Source organism: Artemia franciscana, chromosome 8 (assembly GCF_032884065.1).
Source record: "Artemia franciscana chromosome 8, ASM3288406v1, whole genome shotgun sequence".
NCBI classification, from domain to species: domain Eukaryota; kingdom Metazoa; phylum Arthropoda; class Branchiopoda; order Anostraca; family Artemiidae; genus Artemia; species Artemia franciscana.
In genome coordinates, this window is record NC_088870.1 from 48,649,593 (window position 1) to 48,670,281 (window position 20,689).

Consider the following 20,689-nt stretch of genomic DNA (forward strand, 5'->3'; position numbering starts at 1 on the left):
ACACAAATGACGACCGAGACAGAGGGAATATAAGTGACGACCGGGAACCTCAAAGAGAAATTACACACTGGGACACCCAGACACAAATCACGACCGGGACACAGGGAATATAAATGACGACCGGGACACAGGGACACAACTACAACGGGGACGCCGGGGGCACAGGCAGGATATATAAATGACGACCGGGACACAGGGATTGTTCGAATAGAAATTACAGACCGGGACACCGGGACACAAATGACGACCGGGACACAGGGACACAGGGAATATAAATGACGACCGGGACACTCAAAGAGAAATTACAAACTGGGACACCGGGACACAAATGACGACCGGGACACAGGGAATATAAATGACGACCAGGACACAGGGACACATCATTAGAATAATGAGGTATAGATCTGAATACGGATTGTTTTTCCCATGGACAATTATATGTTGCATGTTCAAGAGTCAGTAAACCTGACAATCTATTTATATGCACAGACAATGAATCATTGAAATCATTTTTGTTTTATCTCTTTTTTCCGTTCATAAATTTTTTATTATTAAATTTTTATTATATAATTTTTATTAATTAATGTTTTTTGTTGTGTCAAGTTTTATTTATTTGTTCGTCTTTTGTTTTGCTTTTCTTTCTTTATCTGTTTGTCTTTTGTTTTTCTCTCTTTCTTGTTACATTGTCTATAATGATTTAAGTTATTTTTGTTTTCTCATTTTTTTTTCCTGTTGATAAAGGCTCCCAGATGTCGAGTTGAAATATTCAGAAATTTTTTATTTATTTATTTCTTTTTTGTTATGTTTAGTTTTTTTCTCTAAAAATTTTCTTTTTTTCTCTGTTGTGTTTAATTTTTTTAGTTCTTTTTTCTCTCTTTCTTGTTACATTGCTTTTTAATCAATTAAATTATTTTGTTTTCTCTTTTTTTTTCATTGATAGAGGCTCCCGGGTGTGGAGTTGAAGCATTCGGAAATTTTTGTATGAATTAATGTTTTTTGTTGTGTTGAGTTTATTTATTTATTAGTCTTTTGTTCTTTTTTTTCTCTTTCTTGTTACATTGTTTCTTAAAAATTTAAAACATTTTCGTTTTCTCTCTTTTTTTCCGTTGATAAAGGCAACCATACGTTGAGTTGAAATATCTGGATATTTTTTTTATTAATGAATGTTTTTTGTTGCGTTGAATTTTATTTACGTCTTTTGTTTTTCTCTCTTTCTTGTTACATTGTTGTTTAATGATTTAAATTATTTTTGTTTTCTCTTTTTTTTTCCCGTCGATAAAGGCTCCCGGATGGAGAGTTGAAATATTCGGAAATGTTTTATTAGATCCTTTTTTTTGTTGTGTTGAGCTTTATTTATTTGTTTGTCTTTTGTCCTTTTTTTCTTGTTATATTATTTTCTAATGATTTAAATTAGTTTTGTTTTCTCTCTTTTTTTTTCAATTGATAAGCTCCCGTATGCGGAGTTGAAATATTCGGAATTTTTTTTAGTAATCAATGTTTTCTGTTGTGTTTCTTTTTAGTACGTTTTGTTCACTGCTTGATAAATTAAACCCATTTTATATCTTAAATCTAAAATTTCTCCGATTTTCCCCAGAAGTGGGGACCCGCTTATTTAATATTGGTCACTAATTTCAAACAGAACTTACGATAGGGTCAGGTTCTAGCCACCACCTTCAATAAGAAATATAGTATTTTAGGTTTTCAAGAATTTATATATAATTGTTGCTAACAAATAGATTACATCTGAAGGTATCTGAGAGGGGAAGATCTCAGCGGCTATCTTTGCAAGCAAGGACATGACTATGGATTCCTAGGGGGACAACTGGCAAGTGGGAGAAGGAAAGCGATTTGTTATCTTCTATATTAACCTAGCTTTACTTTATTTTTGGGATTTTTCTTATTACAGAACGTTTTTTTTTCAGGGGTCAATTTTCACCCTTGCCCCTTAGCTACATTCAGACTGTAAATTTATAAGGAAACCGTTTTTTTAGAAAAAAGACCTATGAGAAAAGGCCAAGTTTATCAAACAGTTTGTGGTAACGAACTGTAGTAAGGAGCGACCCGGCTCAATAGTAAACGAAACTCTAAAAAACGGAATTTTGATGCTAAAATATACATCAAAAGAATCGGATTTTTATGCTGATTTTAAATATATAAGTTTCATCAACTTTAGTCTTTGTCATCAAAAGTTACGAGCCTGATAAAATTTGCTTTATTTTGGAAAATAGGGGGAAACACCCCGTAAAAGTCATAGAATCTTAACGAAAATCACACCATTTTATTCGGCGTATTAGAGAACCCTATAGCAAAAATTTCAAGCTCCTATCTATAAAAATGTGGAATTTCGTATTTTTTGCCAGAAGACAAATCACGGGTGCGTGTTTATTTGTTTGTTTTTTTTTTTTTTTTTTTCCCAGGGGTCATCGTATCGACCAAGTGGTCCTAGAATGTCGCAAGAGGGCTCATTCTAAAGGAAATGAAAAGTTCTAGTGCCCTTTTAAAGTGACCAAAAAAATTGGAGGGCACCTAGGCCCCCTCCCACGCTCATTTTTTCTCCAAAGTCAACGGATCAAAATTTTGAGATAGCCATATTGTTCCGCATAGTCGAAAACTATATTAACTATGTCTTTGGGAATGACTTACTCCCCCACAGTCCCTGGGGGAGGGGCTGCAAGTTACAAACTTTGACCAGTGTTTACATAAAATAATCGTTATTGGGAAGTGTATAGACGTTTTCAGGGGTATTTTTTTGGTTTTGGGGGGTGGGGCTGAGGGGAGGGGGCTATGTGGGTAAATCTTTCCTTGGAGAAATATGTCATGGGGGAAGAGAAATTCAATGTAAGGGCGCAGGATTTTCTAAAACTACTATAAAAAAAAACAATGAAAAAATAAACATGAAAAAGATTTTTCAATTAATGAGAAAGTAAGGAGTAGCATTGAATCTTAAAACGAACAGAGATTATTACGCATATGAGGGGCTCTAAATATACTTTAGCATAAATAGCGAGGTATTTAGGAGGAGATAAATACCTCGTTTTTTATGCTAAAGTATTTTTAGTAATTTCAACTATTTACTCCACGGCCTTTCTGATTCAGGGGTCATTCTTAAAGAATTGAGACAAAACTTACGATTTAGTGTAAAGAGCGAGGCATTAACGAGGGTACAAACCCTCTTATATACATAATAAAAATATAAGAATATAAAAGTTTGTTACGTAAGTTAATTCTTAAGTTACGTATATTTTTTACTAATCGTTAGTTAAAATAACTAACTAACTAACGTTAGCGTTTTAACTAACTAACGTTAGTTAAAAATTAAAAGTTATAGTTGCTTTTTTATGTAACCGAAAAATTGGAGGGCAACTAGGCCTCCTTCCCCACCCCTTATTTCTCAAAATCGTCTGATCAAAACTAAAAGAAAGCCATCTAGCCAAAAAAGGAATTAATATGCAAATTTCAATTTAATAATCTGTTAATCTGATTCAATAAAAAAAATTCAATAAGATTTGACAAGTCCTATGGTGGAGAGCCAAAATCAAACATGCATTAATTCAAAAGCGTTCAGAAATTAAATGAAAAAAAAAAGTTTTTTTTAACTGTAAGTAAGGAGCGACATTAAAACTTAAAACGAACAGAAATTACTCCGTATATGAAATGGGTTGTCCCCTCTTCAACGCCTCGCTCTTTACGCTAAAGCTTTTAATTGTTTTAAAAAGTAGAATTGTGGCAAAGAGTCAAACTTTAGCGTAAAGAGCGAGACGTTGAAGAGGGGACAACCCATTTCATATGCGGAGTAATTTCTTCTCGTTTTAAGTTTTAATGTCGCTCCTTACTTACAGTTAAAAAAACTAGTTTTTTTCATTTAATCATTACCGTAAGTCATCTTCAATTGGATAAAAAATTCAAACAAAAGTTTTAACCTACGAATAAATAAAGTAAAGATTTTAAGTCATAATATTTAGGATTAATGAAAGCATGTGACAATAAAATCGATAAGACCAAGCGCAGAAATTGTGGTCCAAACCTGTTTGCCGTTAGGTGTACAATGAGTGGAGGTCGTCAAGATAAAAATTGCAAAGAAAGCCCAGTACTGTGTGCTGTCGTGTTAGCTTGAGGCATTTTTGCACTAAGATGAATTTTATGTTTTTATTTAGAGCCCCTCTACCCTGCCTCTTAAAAACTAAAAATTAAATAAGGGTAAAATAAAGAGTCCACCTGAAAATGTCCCAAAAGACCCCCCCCCCCCCCTCAGAAAAAATTGAAATTGAAATAGCGCCCCCCACCCTGCCTAGGAAAAATGTTCTGATTGCCAAGGATTTGTCAAAAAGCCCAAGGAACTGACAAAGCCTTATGCTGCATTGAATTTTCTTCAGCTAATCAAATCCGTACTGAAACTTAGTCATTGACAAAAAAATAAAATAATAGTGGAAATTTGGAAACTTGAGCCTTCCTTCCCAATTGAATTTTTTTTGTTTCTAGTTTTAAATCTTGGAACTTACTTCAAATAAAATGAAGCCATATGCCTGAGACCCTGCTTAAATACTTTTACAATCATTTTAATCTTTGTCTAACAGTTGCGTCTCAAATACTTTCTCCTTATGTAGTGTATGAAACAAAAGCACAATTTTTTGTACAATATTAGCCAAAAAGGGAAGCTTTTGCAAAACGAAAATATGGGTCTCCTCATACAAATGACAACATCAACATTAACAATAATGCACAACAAAATGGACCTGGAACTAGCCGATAGTGTAGTATAAACCACATACAACTAATTTAAGAAGCAATTTATAACCCGTTAATCAAAGGAATCCATGACCATATATTGAATTTAGCTCTATCCCTAGAAGAATTGGATTTCCAAGAAGGGCTTTGCACAGGAATTTTTGTTGTTACATTTGGACATATATTTTTTCGTAAGGGTAGCAGAGACTTTTTCTTTTTCAAACGGTGTAAGAAAAACATAAGAATAAAAGGAGATTTGTCAATTAACGATAAAAAAAATGATTCCCAAAGTTTGATTTCTAGGAGCGGTTTAGCAAATGAATTTTTCGTTCTTACTTGCGGCATATTTGCTTACAAGGGTACCAGATACAACGATTAATTGGCTTTTTGATTCTTCAAATGGTATACTAAAAATATAATCATAAAAAGTATTTATCATTCGACTATTTAAAAAAAAAAAAGATTATCCCCTGAGTTTGAATTCCAGGAACGGGTTTGGACCAGAACTTTTCGTTTTTAAATGAAGCATATACTTGTTGATAAGACTGCCAGACATGATCATTAATTGGCCTTTTTGTTCTTCAAATGGTTTACTAAAAAGTAATTATAAAAGAGGATCAATCACTTGACTGTTTTCTAAAAAGAAAACTCATTCTCAGATTTTTATTTCCAGGAACGGGTTTGCACCAGGATTTTTCGTTCTTACATGCGGCATATATTCGTTCGTAAGACTACCAGATACAACAATTCATTGGTCCGTTTTTTTCATGTGGTGTACAAAAGATATAATTATTAAAAAGGATTTACCAGTCAGTGATTTTTCCATTAATTACCAGGGATTAACTTTCATGAATGAGTGAACCAGGATTTTGTTTTAAACTGGGGCGTATGTTTGTTTGTAAGTGTCAGACATGTCTTTCAATTGTACTTTTTCTTCAGGAATGGTAAGTAAGTATTAGTGAGCAAGTAAGGCGGCACTAGACCCTAAGGTCCGAACCGGCGGTGCCGATCTCCGTTTCATGGGCCTTCAGGCAGGAAGTGCAATGGGGGGCTGGGGGCCAACCATCCTGTGATTTCGAACACCCTTCTCGCTTACCTTCCCCAGATTTCTCCAGGTATCCATTTAGAGCTGGGTCGACTTTGGCTGAGCCTACAGAGTCACGCCACTGACCCCCGTCACAAACCAAATAACTGGCCACAACTGGGGGGTCGAACCCGTGCCCCTTGGCCAGAGAATACGAATGGTATCCTAGCAATATAACAATAACAAAACATTTATCATTCATCTATATCCCGAAAAAGTCTGGTTCCTAGAGTTTGATTTCCAGGACGTAATTTACATCAGAATTCAATGTTTCTTCATAGGGCATATGTTTCACAAGGGGCAATTATTCATAAGAGTAATAGATACAAAATATAAGAAGGTAATAAAGACCTTTCTGAAGACGTTGAAGCTACAATTTCGGGCATAGGGCCAAGGGCTATTATTTGGCTGAATGACAAATAGACACCATCAGTTAAATCTAATACAAATTTTAAAACACATAAACCAGTAATAATGTAACTACCTCAGAACTCTCCGATAAACGTCTTATATTTTGTATGATGGAAAGACAGTGTGGTCTTTGTTATTTTTTAAGCAATAAGTATATATTTTTTTTTAATTGGCCCTTTTCTTCTTTAAATGTTATTATGAAAATATGGTAATAAACAAGTATTTATCCTTCAGCATTTTTCAAATATATATATATATATATATATATATATATATATATATATATATATATATATATATATATCTATATATACAAAAAAAAGTTGTCTGTCTGTGTGTCTGCCTGTCTGTCAGGTGACGTCATGTTTCTGTGTCGACTGACGTCATGAAGTTAGTTGTCGTCATTTTTGCTATGACGGTGACGTCATTAACGGTATTTAAGACATTTGTTCACGGAAAAATGTTTAATTGTAAAATGACTGAAGAACCTACAATGGCAACAGCCGAGGAAGCTGCTCAAAGAGTTTATGCCAAAAAACTTGCTGCTGATAGAGAAAGTAAGAAAAGAAAGCGTTCCGAGGAATCACAAGAACAGCAAGAAAACAGGCTTGCGGCTAAAGAACGCAAAACCGCGCAGTTAGATGAAAATCCACCTGGACAGCGAGAGTCAAAACATATCAAAACTGAAAATGATAGCGATGATGATTGGGTTTGGGATTTTGACTTGGATAAGGTCATCAATGCCTACCAGATTTAAGTTAAAAAAACAAAGGTTCGTCGATATGTACTTCATAGTGACGCTGAAAAATAAAGAAGAAAAAGAAAACTGAAAAAAGAAAAAAGGTAAAAAACTAAAAAAAAAACTAAAAAGAAAAAACACTCAAAGAGAAATTACAGACCGGGACACAAATGACGACCGAGACAGAGGGAATATAAGTGACGACCGGGAACCTCAAAGAGAAATTACACACTGGGACACCCAGACACAAATCACGACCGGGACACAGGGAATATAAATGACGACCGGGACACAGGGACACAACTACAACGGGGACGCCGGGGGCACAGGCAGGATATAAAAATGACGACCGGGACACAGGGATTGTTCGAATAGAAATTACAGACCGGGACACCGGGACACAAATGACGACCGGGACACAGGGACACAGGGAATATAAATGACGACCGGGACACTCAAAGAGAAATTACAAACTGGGACACCGGGACACAAATGACGACCGGGACACAGGGAATATAAATGACGACCAGGACACAGGGACACATCATTAGAATAATGAGGTATAGATCTGAATACGGATTGTTTTTCCCATGGACAATTATATGTTGCATGTTCAAGAGTCAGTAAACCTGACAATCTATTTATATGCACAGACAATGGGACAGCGAAGAATGTTGTATATTCGCATGTTTTACGTAGTTAAAAACATATATTTATATCTATCTCTATTCACAGATGGGACACAGGGACACAACTACAATGGCGCGTAACTAATATGGCGCGTAACGACTTACGCGCGCGGGGGGGGCTTGGGGGGCGCAAAGCGCCCCATCAACTAGGTGATGGGGTTGCGCGAAGCGCCACCCCAACAGCTAGTATATATATATATAAATAACGAATAAAAAAAATTCTAATACGGAAACCTTTAAAAAAAAAAATTAAACAATATTCAAAACTTACAAATATTATAATATAAGAACATATAAGAACACTAAAAATGTAAAAAAAAAACAACTAAATTTTCAGATATGACGACATTACAATAAACAATAATGCGCAACATATCATCCTCCAAGTGAAACGATCTTCAAGATCTAAAAACATTCAATTAAGGACAGTCTCTGCCTCATGGTGCTCTAACGGGTCTATTTCTAAAGGGTCCGCCAAGCTGTTATCACCATCATCATGTACACTCTGGGGCGATTCCGACGTCTCCATAGATGCCTCTGTACTAGAAACATTTGGTTTTTCTGGGATAGTTATTTGTTTTCCCTTTTTTCGTCCAAGACATTTGGAAGAGTTTCTCATAGCTTGACGTTTGTTGCAGAACCATATTCGGATTACTTCTCGCTCGTAGCCTAACTGATGAGCTAAACTGGTAACTTCACTCCCTAGAAATACCAAAATTTTGAGTTTTCTGAAATCAAATTTTTTTTATTCCAAAAAATTTTGTGTAACATGAAGTCTTTGGGAAACTCTCTGGTCTTTTCTCTCTGCTATGCTAACCCTGAATGCTTTTTAGATCAAGTAATTTTAGAGCTGATGGTTATTAATTTTTGCTTGAGGCAACCTCATCTTGACAATGAGGTCTTTCTGGGGGCAGAAACCCCTGGATTCCCTTCCAGGCTATTAGCCTAGATAATGAGCTAGTCAGTTGAGCTATATAGTGAGCTAAATAGTTGATTAGCTAGACTGTTTACTTCATTTTCTGGAAATATGAAAACTCCTGTCCTTTGAGAGTTCGATTGTTTTTTTGTTGAATTTTTTTAAAAGTCTTTTGCATTTCTATGGTTTTGAATACGAGCTTAACTTTAGCTCACTTTTCAATTTGCTCTTACTTTACTAATTACCACTTTTGTCTTTTTACGGGTCAGACTTTCCTCTCTTGAAAGCATTTTCATAGTCTTACTTCAAACGTGGGTAACAAACAATTTCGGGAAAAAAAGTTGATTTGACATATTTTCAACAATTAGTTTACATGAAGGACTGGACTAATATTGATTGTCAAACAGATCGTGATAACAAAATGTTAGTAAGGAGCGACGTAGCTCAATAGTAACAGAAACTTTAAAAAACAGAATTTCGACACCAATAGATACATTAAAAAACCGGTTTATTCTGCAGATTTCAAATGTATAAGTTTCATTAAATTTAGTCTTACCCATTGAAGGCCAAGAGCCTATCCATCAGATTATATCAGTTTCAGAGTTTCAACAAACCCTACTTTAGAGGTTTGAAGCCCGTATCTGTAAAAATGTGGAATTTTATATTTTGTACCGGAAGAAAGATCACAAATGTATGTTTATTTTTTTCCAGGGATTATGGACCCACTGGTCCTAGAGCATCGTGAGAGGGTTCATTCGAACGAAAATTAAAAGCTCGAGAGTCTTTTTTCAGTGACCAAAAAGGTTGGAGGGCAACTAGGCCCCCTCCCTAGCCTTTTTTCTCAAAATTGTCCGGTAAAATTTTGAGATAGCCATTTTGTTCATAATAGTACAAAGTTCCAATAAATATGCCTTTGGATATAACATAAACCCCCCACAGCACCAGTGGAAAGGTTTTTAACTTATAAAATTTGACCATTGTTTACGCATGCTATTTGTTATTGGGAAGTATGCATACATTTTTGGGCGGAGGAGGGGGGGGGCAATTTTCTGATGGATGTCTTTCCATGGGGGAATTTTCCGCAGCGAGAGAACTTTTCAGAGGGTGGACTTTTCTTTGGAAATTTCTCTTCTTCGGAGTTCCTATTCAAAAGTCTGTTTAAATCTCTTGCTTTCTCTTTTCTGTCTCAATCTTACGCGTGGAAATGTTAAGAGTAATTGTCCGAGGTGATTTTTTACTGGGATTTAATTGTTTAGAAGATATTCCGTTGGGATGGGGATTTTTCCGTGGAGATGGGACCAGATTTCCTGGTATCTTTTTAAGAAATAACCAGAAATTAAATAAAAAAGCGAGTTTTTTTAACTGAAAGTAAGCAGTAACGTCAAAACTTAAAACGAAAACAAATTATTACGTATTTAAAGGGGGTTGCTCCTTCTTTAACACCTCACTCTTTACGCTAAAGTTAAAATTTTGTACCAATTCTTTAAGAATGACTCCCAAAACACAAGAGTTGTTTAATTAGTACAATATAGAGCTTTTTAAAAATTCTAAAAAACTTTAAAAAGTGAGGTGTTCAGGAGGGGGTAAACTTTTATATGCGTAATAATTTCTGTTCGTTCTAAGTTTTAATGTTGCTCTTTTATTTTGAGTTCAAAAAACTTTTTTTTGTTTAATAAAGAACAAGAAATCGTTAAAAAACCTTAATTGTAACAAAAAGGAGAAAAATTCCTTAGTCGGTATTACAAAACTAACAGGCACTAAGAAAAATGTACTATGCTCGAATATATATCAGAGAGAATAAAAACATTATAAAAAACAGCATTTAAGGCTTAAAACATAAATGCCTATCTTTTCAGTAAATCATAGCAAAGAACTTAAATGAAAAATAAATAGAATAAGTCAATGAAAAACTGAAACATAAGCTTACCTGTCGGTTGCTTATTGATTTCAAAATACTGGGACAGTAGAGCCACTGCTTCAGGGGAGAATGATGTTCTTCGTTTGCGGATTTTGTTCAATCCTGGAAGTCTGACGAATTCAACAAGGTCCCGGCGCCCCTTGAGAAACCTGAAAGCGTAAAAATTTTGATGAGGCACTAACCCTTTGTTACTAAATTTTCAAATTAAAAGAATTGTTACATGGAGTGCCCCAATTTTGCCGTCAGTTTGCTGAGTTCACCACGGTTTCACTGCAGTTCTCTAGATTTTATTCCGACTTTACCAACTGTTGCAGGAGTATCGATCTCAGGTCATAAAACAGCTAATAAACCAGTTGGCAACAAGCGTTTGAGAGTGGAAGGGCATAGCCTTCTACAAAGATAAAACAGAAAAAATGGAGCACATAATGAAAAAAAAAATAAGGATAAAAAGACACTCCATTGGCTATCCGAAGCTCACAGGCTATTAGAAAATAAATATTACAGAAAATAAATTATAAAAAAATTATACAGAAAATAAATTATACAGAAAAAAATTATACAGAAAATAAACCAGTTTTTTGTCGCTACAGTTTTGTTCTTTTGTCGAGTTGTTCAGTTTTGGGCAAGCGAGACATTTATGTTTTCCGAAAACGTAAAAAAAAACAGCTTTTTTGCATACAATTTATAGCAAGCCAAAATCTTAAAGAAGAATTAAAGCCGCACAAGAGAGACACTATATGAAGGTAAGGTATTCCTTGTTGATATAAAGTAATGGCCAGTATTTTTTTTAATCGCAAAATTTTTGATGCAATCCCTTACGCCTTGTTTTTGCGATGTTTACGCTCTTTACGCTAAAGTTTGACTCTTTCTCTCAACTCTGCTTTTTAAAACAGTAAAAAACTTTAGCGTAAAAGGCAGGGCGTTGATGAGGGAGCAGCCCCTTTCATATACGAAGTAATTTCTGTTCGTTTTAAATTTTAATGTCGCTCCTTACTTTCAGCTAAAAAACTTGTTTTTTTTATATTTAATTTCTGAACGTTTTTGAATCAATGCATGTTTTGACTTTGGCTCTCCGCAGAGGAATAATTAACACGAAATTTGCAAGTTAATTCTTTTTTGGCTAAATGGCTTTCACAGTTTTGATCGAATGATTTTGAGAAAAAAAGCAACGGTGGAGGAAGCCTAGTTGCCCAGCGTTTTTTTGGTCAAACAGTTCGTGGTAACGAACTGTAGTAAGGAGCGACCGAGCGACCCGGCTCAATAGTAACCAAAACTCTAAAAAATTGAATTTTGATATCAATAGCTACATCAAAAGAATCGTATTTTAATGCTGATTTTAAATATATAAGTTTCATCAAGTTTAGTCTTACCCATCAAAAGTTAAGAGCCTGAGAAAATTTGCCTTATTTAAGAAAATAGGGGAAAACACCCCCTAAAAGTCGCAGGATCTTAACGAAAATGAAACCATCAGATTCAGCTTATCAGAGAGCCCTACTGTAGAAGTTTCAAGCTCCTATCTACAAAAATATGGAATTTTGTATTTTTTTGCCAGAAGACAAATCACGGGTGCGTGTTTATTTGTTTGTTTTTTTGTTTTCTTTTTCCCAGGGGACATCGTATCGACCAAGTGGTCCTAGAATGTCGCAAGAGGGCTCATTCTAACGGAAATGAAAAGTTCTAGTGCTCTTTTTAAGTGACCAAAAAATTGGGGGGCATCTAGGCCCCCTCCCATGCTCATTTTTTCCCAAAGTCAACGGATCAAAATTTTGATATAGCAATTTTGTTCAGCATAGTCGGAAACCATAATAACTATGTCTTTGGGTATGACTTACTCCCCCACAATCCCTGGGGGAGGGGCTGCAAGTTACAAACTTTGACCAGTGTTTACATATAGTAATGGTTATTGGGAAATGTACAGACGTTTTTAGGGGGATTTTATTTTGTTTGGGGGTGGGGCTGAGGAGAGGGGGCTATGTTGGAGGATCTTTCCTTGGAGGAATCTGTCATGGGGGAAGAAAAATTCAATGAAAAGGGCGCAGGATTTTCTAGCATTACTATAAGAAAACAATGAAAAATAAACATGAAAACTTTTTTCAAATGAAAGGAAGGAGTAGAATTGAAACTTAAAACGAACAGATATTATTACGAATATGAGGGTTGGGGTTCTAATAATACTTTAGCATAAAGAGCGAGGTATTTAGGAGGAGATAAATACCTCGCTCTTTATGCTAAAGTATTTTTAGTAATTTCAACTATTTATTCTTCGGCCTTTCTGATTCAGGGGTCATTCTTAAAGAATTGGGACAAAACTTACGATTTAGTGTAAAGAGCGAGGTATTAACGAGGGTACAAACCCCCTCGTATACATAATAAAAATATTAGGTTATGAAAGTTTGTTACGTAAGTTAATTCTTAAGTTACGTATATTTTTTACTAATAAAAACGTTCGTTAAAAATTAAAAGTTCTAGTTGCCTTTTTAAGTAACCGAAAAATTGGAGGGCAACTAGGCCTCCTTCTCCACCCCTTATTTCTCAAAATCGTCTGATCAAAACTAAGAGAAAGCCATTTAGCCAAAAAAGAATTAATATACAAATTTCATTTTAATAATTTATGTGCGGAGAGCCAAAACCAAACATGGATATATTCAAAAACGTTCAGAAATTAAAAAAAAAAACTAATTTTTTTAGCTGAAAGTAAGGAGCGACATTAAAACTTAAAACGAAAAGAAATTACTCCGTATATGAAATGGGTTTTCTCCTCCGCAATCCCTCGCTCTTTACGCTAAAGTTTGACTCTTTGCCAAAATTCTACTTTTTAAAACAATTAAAAGCTTTAGCGTAAAGAGCGAGGTATTAGGAGGAGGTGAGCCTCTCATATGCGTAATAATTTCTATTCGTTTTAAGTTTTAATGCTGCTCCTTACTTCCAGTTGAAAAAAGTTTTCATATTTATTTTTTCATTGTTTTTTTTTCTAAATAATGCTAGAAAATCCTGCGCTCCCTTCATGGAAATTTTCTTCCCCCATGACAAATTCCTCGATGGAAAGTTCGCCCAACATATCCCCCTCTTGTCAACCCCTCTCCCCAACCGAAAATCTCCCTGAAAATGTCTGTACACTTTCCAATAAGTATTATTATATGTAAGCACTGGTCAAAGTTTGTACCTTGTAGCCCCTCCCACGGGGACGGTGGGGGAGTAAGTCGTCCCCAAAGACATAGTTATGAGGTTTTCCGACTACGCTGAATAAAATGGCTATCTCAGAATTTTGATCCGTAAACTTTGAGAAAATAATTAGCGTGGGAGGGGGCCTAGCTGCCCTCCAATTTTTTTGGTCACTTAAAAAGGGCACTAGAACTTTTCATTTCCGTGAGAATGAGCCCTCTTGCAAGATTCTAGGAACACTGGGTCGTTACGATCACCTCTGGGAAAAAAAACAAACAAACAAATAAACACGCATCCGTGATCTTACTCCTGGCAAAAAATACAAAATTCCACATTTTGTAGATAGGAGCTTGAAACTTCTACAACAGGATTCTCTGATGCGCTGAATCTGATGGAATGATTTTCGTTAAGATTGTATGACTTTTAGGGGGTGTTTCCCCCTATTTTCTAAAATAAGGCAAATTTTCTCTGGCTTCGTAACTGTTAATGGGCAAGAATAAACTTGATGAAATTTATATATTTAAAATGAGCATTAAAATGCGATTTTTTTGATATAGCTATTGGTATCATTTTTTAGAGTTTTGGTTACTATTGAGCCGGGTCGCTCCTTACTACAGTTCGTGGTAACGTTCGTTACCACGAACTGTTTGATATGCCGGTAGTCTTAATAATAACATTAGTAGCTTGGTAATTGTCTTGATAATTAACTTATTATTTTGGAACGACTATCACAATAATTTAACTAATTAAACATTAATTTTATTAAGTATTATCATTTAGCAATTGATTTATTGTTTTTATTGTTTATCATTGTCTATTTTTGGTGTATTATGTGTTATTTAATTATTTACCAAACTAATAAAATGATGAATAATAAAGTTATTAAATATTTAATTTAGTAAACAAATTTGTTATATTCATCTAACCATAAATTTGAAAAATTTAATTTATTTAATTACTTTTATTAAAATTATTCATTTAATATTAATTCCATTTAATTAAATGAATAAACGATCATTCTTTGTTTATTATCGTCATCTTAATTATCATAATTATCATCATGTTTCAAACATGATGCATAACAATGTAACAATATACGTAATAACGCAATAATATGCAGTAGCATAAATCTAATAACAATATAAGAGAGAACACAGGGACACAGGGACAACTACAATGGCGCGTAACTAATATGGCGCGTAACGACTTACGCGCGCGGGGGGGCTTGGGGGCGCAAAGCGCCCCACCAACTAGGTGTTGGGGTGGCGCGAAGCGCCACCCCAACAGCTAGTAACAATATAAGAGAGAACAGTTACACTTGCAGATAGTAAAACAGGCCGCCGAGCAAAATGTTGATTTTCTACAGTTAAGGCACATTTTTATAGCGCAAGATTCCTAGAGGGAAGTTTATAAAGGAAATTCCTTGGACTGTGTTTTGAGTTCTCAAAATGTTTATTATTCGGATCTGTCCTTTTTTCAAAATGAGTTATATTTCCTTGATATTTTTGACAAATCTTAAACACCAAAAAAGGTTAATTGTTGAAAAAAAAAATCGGGCCTTCAATTTCAAAAAATCTTAGCTGAATTTTTTTTACAGTTTAGAATCAAAACTACCATCTATGGCAGGGGTCTCCAAACTTTTCAATATAAGGGCCATATTATATATTTCCCATATTTATGCGGGCCGAAGGGATAAAAAATTAGAGAAAAAAAAAAAACAAATCAGTGCCAGTAATTTAATTTCCTCAAATATTAGAGTATAAACATAAAAAATTTAAAACATATCTTGTTGGAAAAAATCAGGGTAAACTAAATAGACTCCTGCCTTTAGTTTTATGCAATAAAATTAGTGTGACGAATGATACTGTCGTTTTGACGTTAAAATTTCATTAAAATCAGGTTCTGGATTAGATGAGCCAATTGTAAGAATAGACTTCAAATGATCATCGGACAAATTTGCTCGATATTTAGATTTCACATACTTCATTTTGGAAAATGTTTGTTCACACAGGTATGTTGTTCCAAAAATGGACACAAAACTACAAGCAAACTTTATCAAATTTGGAAACTGATATGGCTGCAGACATTTATAAAACTCAATCAGATTTCCTTCTCTACGCTTATCTTTCAGCCTGTCATATCCTTGGAAGTCAATAATTTCCATTTGAAGTAGAGTTGGAAGATTTTCAGCATTGCAGTCAAATGGATTATGAAAGAGCCTGATTACATTTTCTTTGGCATCAAGGTCAGCAAATCGCTCCTGAAACTGCTTTTTCTAATCTGAAATTATTTCATTTGCAAATGGAGAAGAAAATTACACTTTACTTTCTGCATGAAATTTTTCACAAAATGGAAAATGAGCAAAATTCTTAACTTTCACCTGGCTTTCAAGTAGCGCAAGTTTTGCTCTGAATGCCTTGACATGAATGAAGTAGTCACTGATCAAATATATTTTGCTTTGTAATTTCAGATTCAAGTGATTACTTTGACCTGTCATATCTGCAAAAAATACCAATTTCCAAATCCATTCACAATCTGATAATACTGGCTGAGGTTTATTTTTCTCTGTGAGAAATAAATCAATTTGTGATCTGAGCTCAAAGAAATGCAGCAAAACCTTTCCACAACTAAGCCATCTAAACTGCTGTATAATAAGGCAAGTCAACAAACTCCGAATCAATTTCTTTCAAGATATCATGGAACTGGCGATGGTTGAGTGCATGAGATCTAATGAAATTGACCACAGAAACAACAGGTTTCCTGACACAAGACATATCAACATATTTTAGGCACAATGCTTGTTGATGGATAAGGCAATGCAGAAAAAATGGATTTGAGAATCCTCCAACCTCGCAAGCAGTTGTAATTTGTCCAACCGAACCCCGTTTTGTCCCAGACATATTCTTTCCTCCATCAATTGTCACACACTGCACTTGTTTCCATTCCAGGTTATATTCTGTTATAGTTTTACTTACTTCATTGAAAATAGCTTTTCCAGTATTTGTGCTGTGCGTGCTGTGAACTGATGCTGATTCTTGGGTCACATTAAATTCACTATCAACACTACGAATGAATACTAAGAGCTGATAGGTATCACACATCAGTTGATTCATCCAAAGCAAGAGAATTCCAGCAAAAGCTTTTTGTTTTTTCCTTTATTTTGCCGAAGTATGTCGCCTCCTAAATGTTCAATTCTACGAGCAACAGTATTTGACCCAAGACTTATCATTTTGAAGAGGTTTACTTTTTCTGAACATACCTCTCCTGCTGCTTCCACTATACACTTTTACGATACTACCATCAGTGAAAGGTTTTCCTTTTTTTGCCAACACAGAGGCAACTTTGTAACTAGCTCTAGTTGAAGTTTCATTTTCAGATTTTTTCTTACTGAAAACAGCTTGTTAATTTATTTTGAGGTAAAATAAATTAAATAAATTCTACAGGAAAAACAGCTTGTATGTGGTGTTAAAAAGCACACAAAATTCTCCATAGCGAATGGTTCGTTGTGAAGACCGCCACTCTGCCTAAATGTGAATGCCCAACCGTGTCACTGAGCTCTTTTCCGCTCGGCTCTGCTCGTAGTGCGAAAGCACCCTAACCACACACCACGCAGCCGATGACAACACTGTTCGCAACACGGCATCAGCGATCGAACCCTGTCAACACCTCAGTTCACTCACCCCACGCTCTATCTCACATAACCGCATAGAATACAACGAAGCTCCACTCGCCCTCCACCCCTTCAATATACGGTTATACACAACTGATTGGTTATAATGCACAACACATACCTACCAGTACTAGTATCTGTCATTCACACAATCGAGAGAGGGATACTGACTTGGGCTGAGCCACCTGAGTGCCACCAGTCAACAGCCCCAGCTTTGAATAATTCCGCGATGCCAGTCGTACGATATTTTTTTTCAAGGCCACCACACGGGGATTTGTTTGGCGGGCCGGACAAAATCATGTGGCGGGCCGGATGTCGCCTGCGGGCCATAGTTTGGAAACCCCTGATCTATGGTAAGCTTTTTTTCGCTGAATCAATTCGTGCAGATCGTGAGTCAGTTAGATATACACTATTTTCAAAGACATTTTCCTCCTGAGGTAGTAATTTTAGGTTTCACTGCATGAACGCAAGTCAGGAAGTGTAAATGACCCTTAAGGCCCAAGCCGGAGGTTCTGATCTCCTTTTGGTGGCCCCTCAGTCAAGAAGCGTAATGAGGGATGGTGCCAGCCAGCCTTTGCTTTCGCACACCCTTCCTACTTTTCTTCCCTAGATTTCTCCAGGTTCTCATTTAGAGCGGGGTCGACTTTGACTAAGCATATAGAGTCACACTACTGACCCCCGTCCCAAAACAAATAACTGGCTAAAAAAAACTTAAATTTATCTCAGAAATAATATTTTGCAGGCAATGTCCAATAAGAAGAAAGAGAAAAACTGGTTCATTATAACAAACCCGGTTCTTAAACAGGGTTGAAGACCCGTTTAGCAGACATTATAACAAACACGGTTCTTCAAACACTGGTGTAAGTTCATGTTGCGTAGACATGAGCAGCCAGAGTCAAGGAGATTAGGGGACTTACTTTTCTTCTGCTTCCTTCATCCACTTCTCCAGCACTGGTCTTATCTTCTGCGCACTTTTGGGTGTTATATCCAGTCTTTCAAAACGGCAGATAGCAGACTGACTATAAGCAGGACCTGCAGCAGCACTTAATGCTTGTCCGACTTGGGTTTGAGTTAATCCAAGTGACATGCGCCTCATTTTAAAGGCTTTTGCAAACTCTTTGATTTCTTCGAGATCAACACCATCTACTATATGAGCATTTGTCTGGTTTATCGTAGGCTGACCTGAAAAGGCGAGATCTCACGTCAAACATTTTTAATTTGCATTTTCATTTTGATACTTTTTTTTTGTATTTCATATTTTTTATTTTAACTATATATTTTCGTTGTGGACAATTTAGTAGAGAAGTAATTAATCTGCTTGCAGGATGACAATAGGGTAGGGGGCTTCTTTTCGGTTGCCTTTACCACCGGACATAATTCTTTTTTCAGATTAAATAAAAAAACAAGTTTTTTTAAATGAAAGTAAGGAGCGACATTAAAACTTAAAACGAACAGAAATTACTTCGTATATTAAAGGGGCTTTTCCTCCTCAACGCCTCGCTCTTTACGCTAAAGTTTGACTCTTTCTCTTAACTCTTCTTTTTAAAACAGTAAAAAAACTTTAGCGTAAAGAGCGGGGCGTTGATGAGGAAGCAGCCCCTTTCATATACGAAGTAATTTCTGTTCGTTTTAAGTTTTAATGTCGCTCCTTACTTTCAGTTGAAAAACTTGTTTTTTTATTTAATTTCTGAACGTTTTTGAATCAATGCATGTTTTGATTTTGGGTCTCCGCAGAGGAATAATTAAAACGAAATTTGCATATATTTTTTGGCTAAATGGCTTTCTCATAATTTTGATCGAATGATTTTGAGAAAAAAAGAGCGGGGGAGGAAGCCTAGTTGCCTTCCAATTTTTTGGTTAATTAAAAAGGCAACTAGAACTTTTAATTTTTTACGAATCGTTTTATTAGTTAAAGATATACGTAACTTATAAATTAGCTTACGTAAAGAATTTTTTATTCTCATGTTTTTATTACATATATGAGAGGGTTCGCCCCCTCGTTAGTACCTCTCTCTTTACACTAAATCTTAAATTTTGTCCCAATTCATTAAGAATGACCCCTGAATCACAAAAGCTGTAGAATAAATAGTTGACATTACTAAAAATACTTTAGCGTAAAGAGCAAGGTATTAGGAGGAGGTGAGCCCCTCATATGGGTAATAATTTCTATTCGTTTGAAGTTTTAAAGCTGCTCCTTACTTCCAGCTGAAAAAAAAACTTTTTCATATTTATTTTTTCATTGTTTCTTTTTTTAAATAGGACAACTGGGTCGATACGATCACCCCTGGAAAAAAAAAAAAACAAACAAACAAATAAACACGCATCCGTGATCTACCTTCTGGCAAAAAAATACAAAATTCCACATTTTTGTAGATAGGAGCTTGAAATTTCTACAATAGTGTTCTCTGATACGCTGAATCTGATGGTGTGATTTTCGTTACGATTCTATGACTGTTAGGGGGTGTTTCCCCTATTTTCTAAAATAACGCAAATTTTATCAGGCTCGTAACTTTTGATGGGTAAGACTAAACTTGATTAAACTTATATATTTAAAATCAGCATTAAAATGCGATTCTTTTGATGTAGCTATTGGTATCAAAATTTTTAGAGTTTTGGTTACTATTGAGCCGGGTCGCTCCTTACTACAGTTCGTTACCACGAACTGTTTGATAATTGGAATGTAAAAATTATTTAAATACCGATATTCGAATTCCGAATTTACAAACATCAATATTTACGTTACAGTCTACAAGGACTCATTAAATTTCAGTAAGGACAAAAAAATACTGATGAATTAGAATTCTTAGGTTGGAAAGTGTATAATACATGCAGGGTAGGGAAATCAGACCCTTTCCTCTTGAGAAACTTAAGCAACTAAAGCAAGGAGCAGGAATTACATAGGCCTGTGAAACTTCAATTATTATAATCATGATTTAACTACCCTTTAAAACAACTGGGATAGGAATTGATCGGTACACATTAATTAATCGGTCAGAATTTAATCAGAATTAATCGGTCAGAATTAATCGGAATTAATCGGTCAGAACCTCCAGCTACAATAGTTAATTTGTAATAGATAACTTAGAAGACTACACTGCCTTTCCATGACGAAAGTATAACAGCTTAAAATAGGGATGAAATCTTTTATTTGACAGTGAAACAACTATAAAATTTTCAACTGGATATTTCGGACACATATATAGTGTCCATCTGCTGATGCATCAGAGTTCCACTGCTGATGATGGACACGGTATATGTGTCCGAAATATCCAGTTGAAAATTTTATAGTTGTTTCACTGTCGATTAAGAGATTTCATCCCTATTTTGAACTGTTATATTTTCGTGATTTGTAATTATTTGTAAATAATTAAAGAA

General features: G+C 35.2%; 1 protein-coding gene across 2 annotated transcripts in view; it reads right to left on the bottom strand.

Annotated features, from left to right (window-relative positions):
* Positions 1-7,907: 7,907 nt before the first annotated feature.
* The window catches only part of LOC136030515 (POU domain, class 6, transcription factor 2-like), a 103,153-nt gene continuing 90,371 nt past the window's right edge, over positions 7,908-20,689 (bottom strand). For both annotated transcript variants that reach the window (XM_065709543.1, XM_065709542.1), the window contains exons 7-9: positions 18,232-18,496; positions 10,492-10,631; positions 7,908-8,350 (exon numbers count right to left, since the gene is read on the bottom strand). In XM_065709543.1, coding sequence (XP_065565615.1) covers positions 8,064-8,350; positions 10,492-10,631; positions 18,232-18,496 — 692 coding nt within the window. In that variant the 3' untranslated portion in view covers positions 7,908-8,063. The remainder of the gene's footprint in view (positions 8,351-10,491; positions 10,632-18,231; positions 18,497-20,689) is intronic.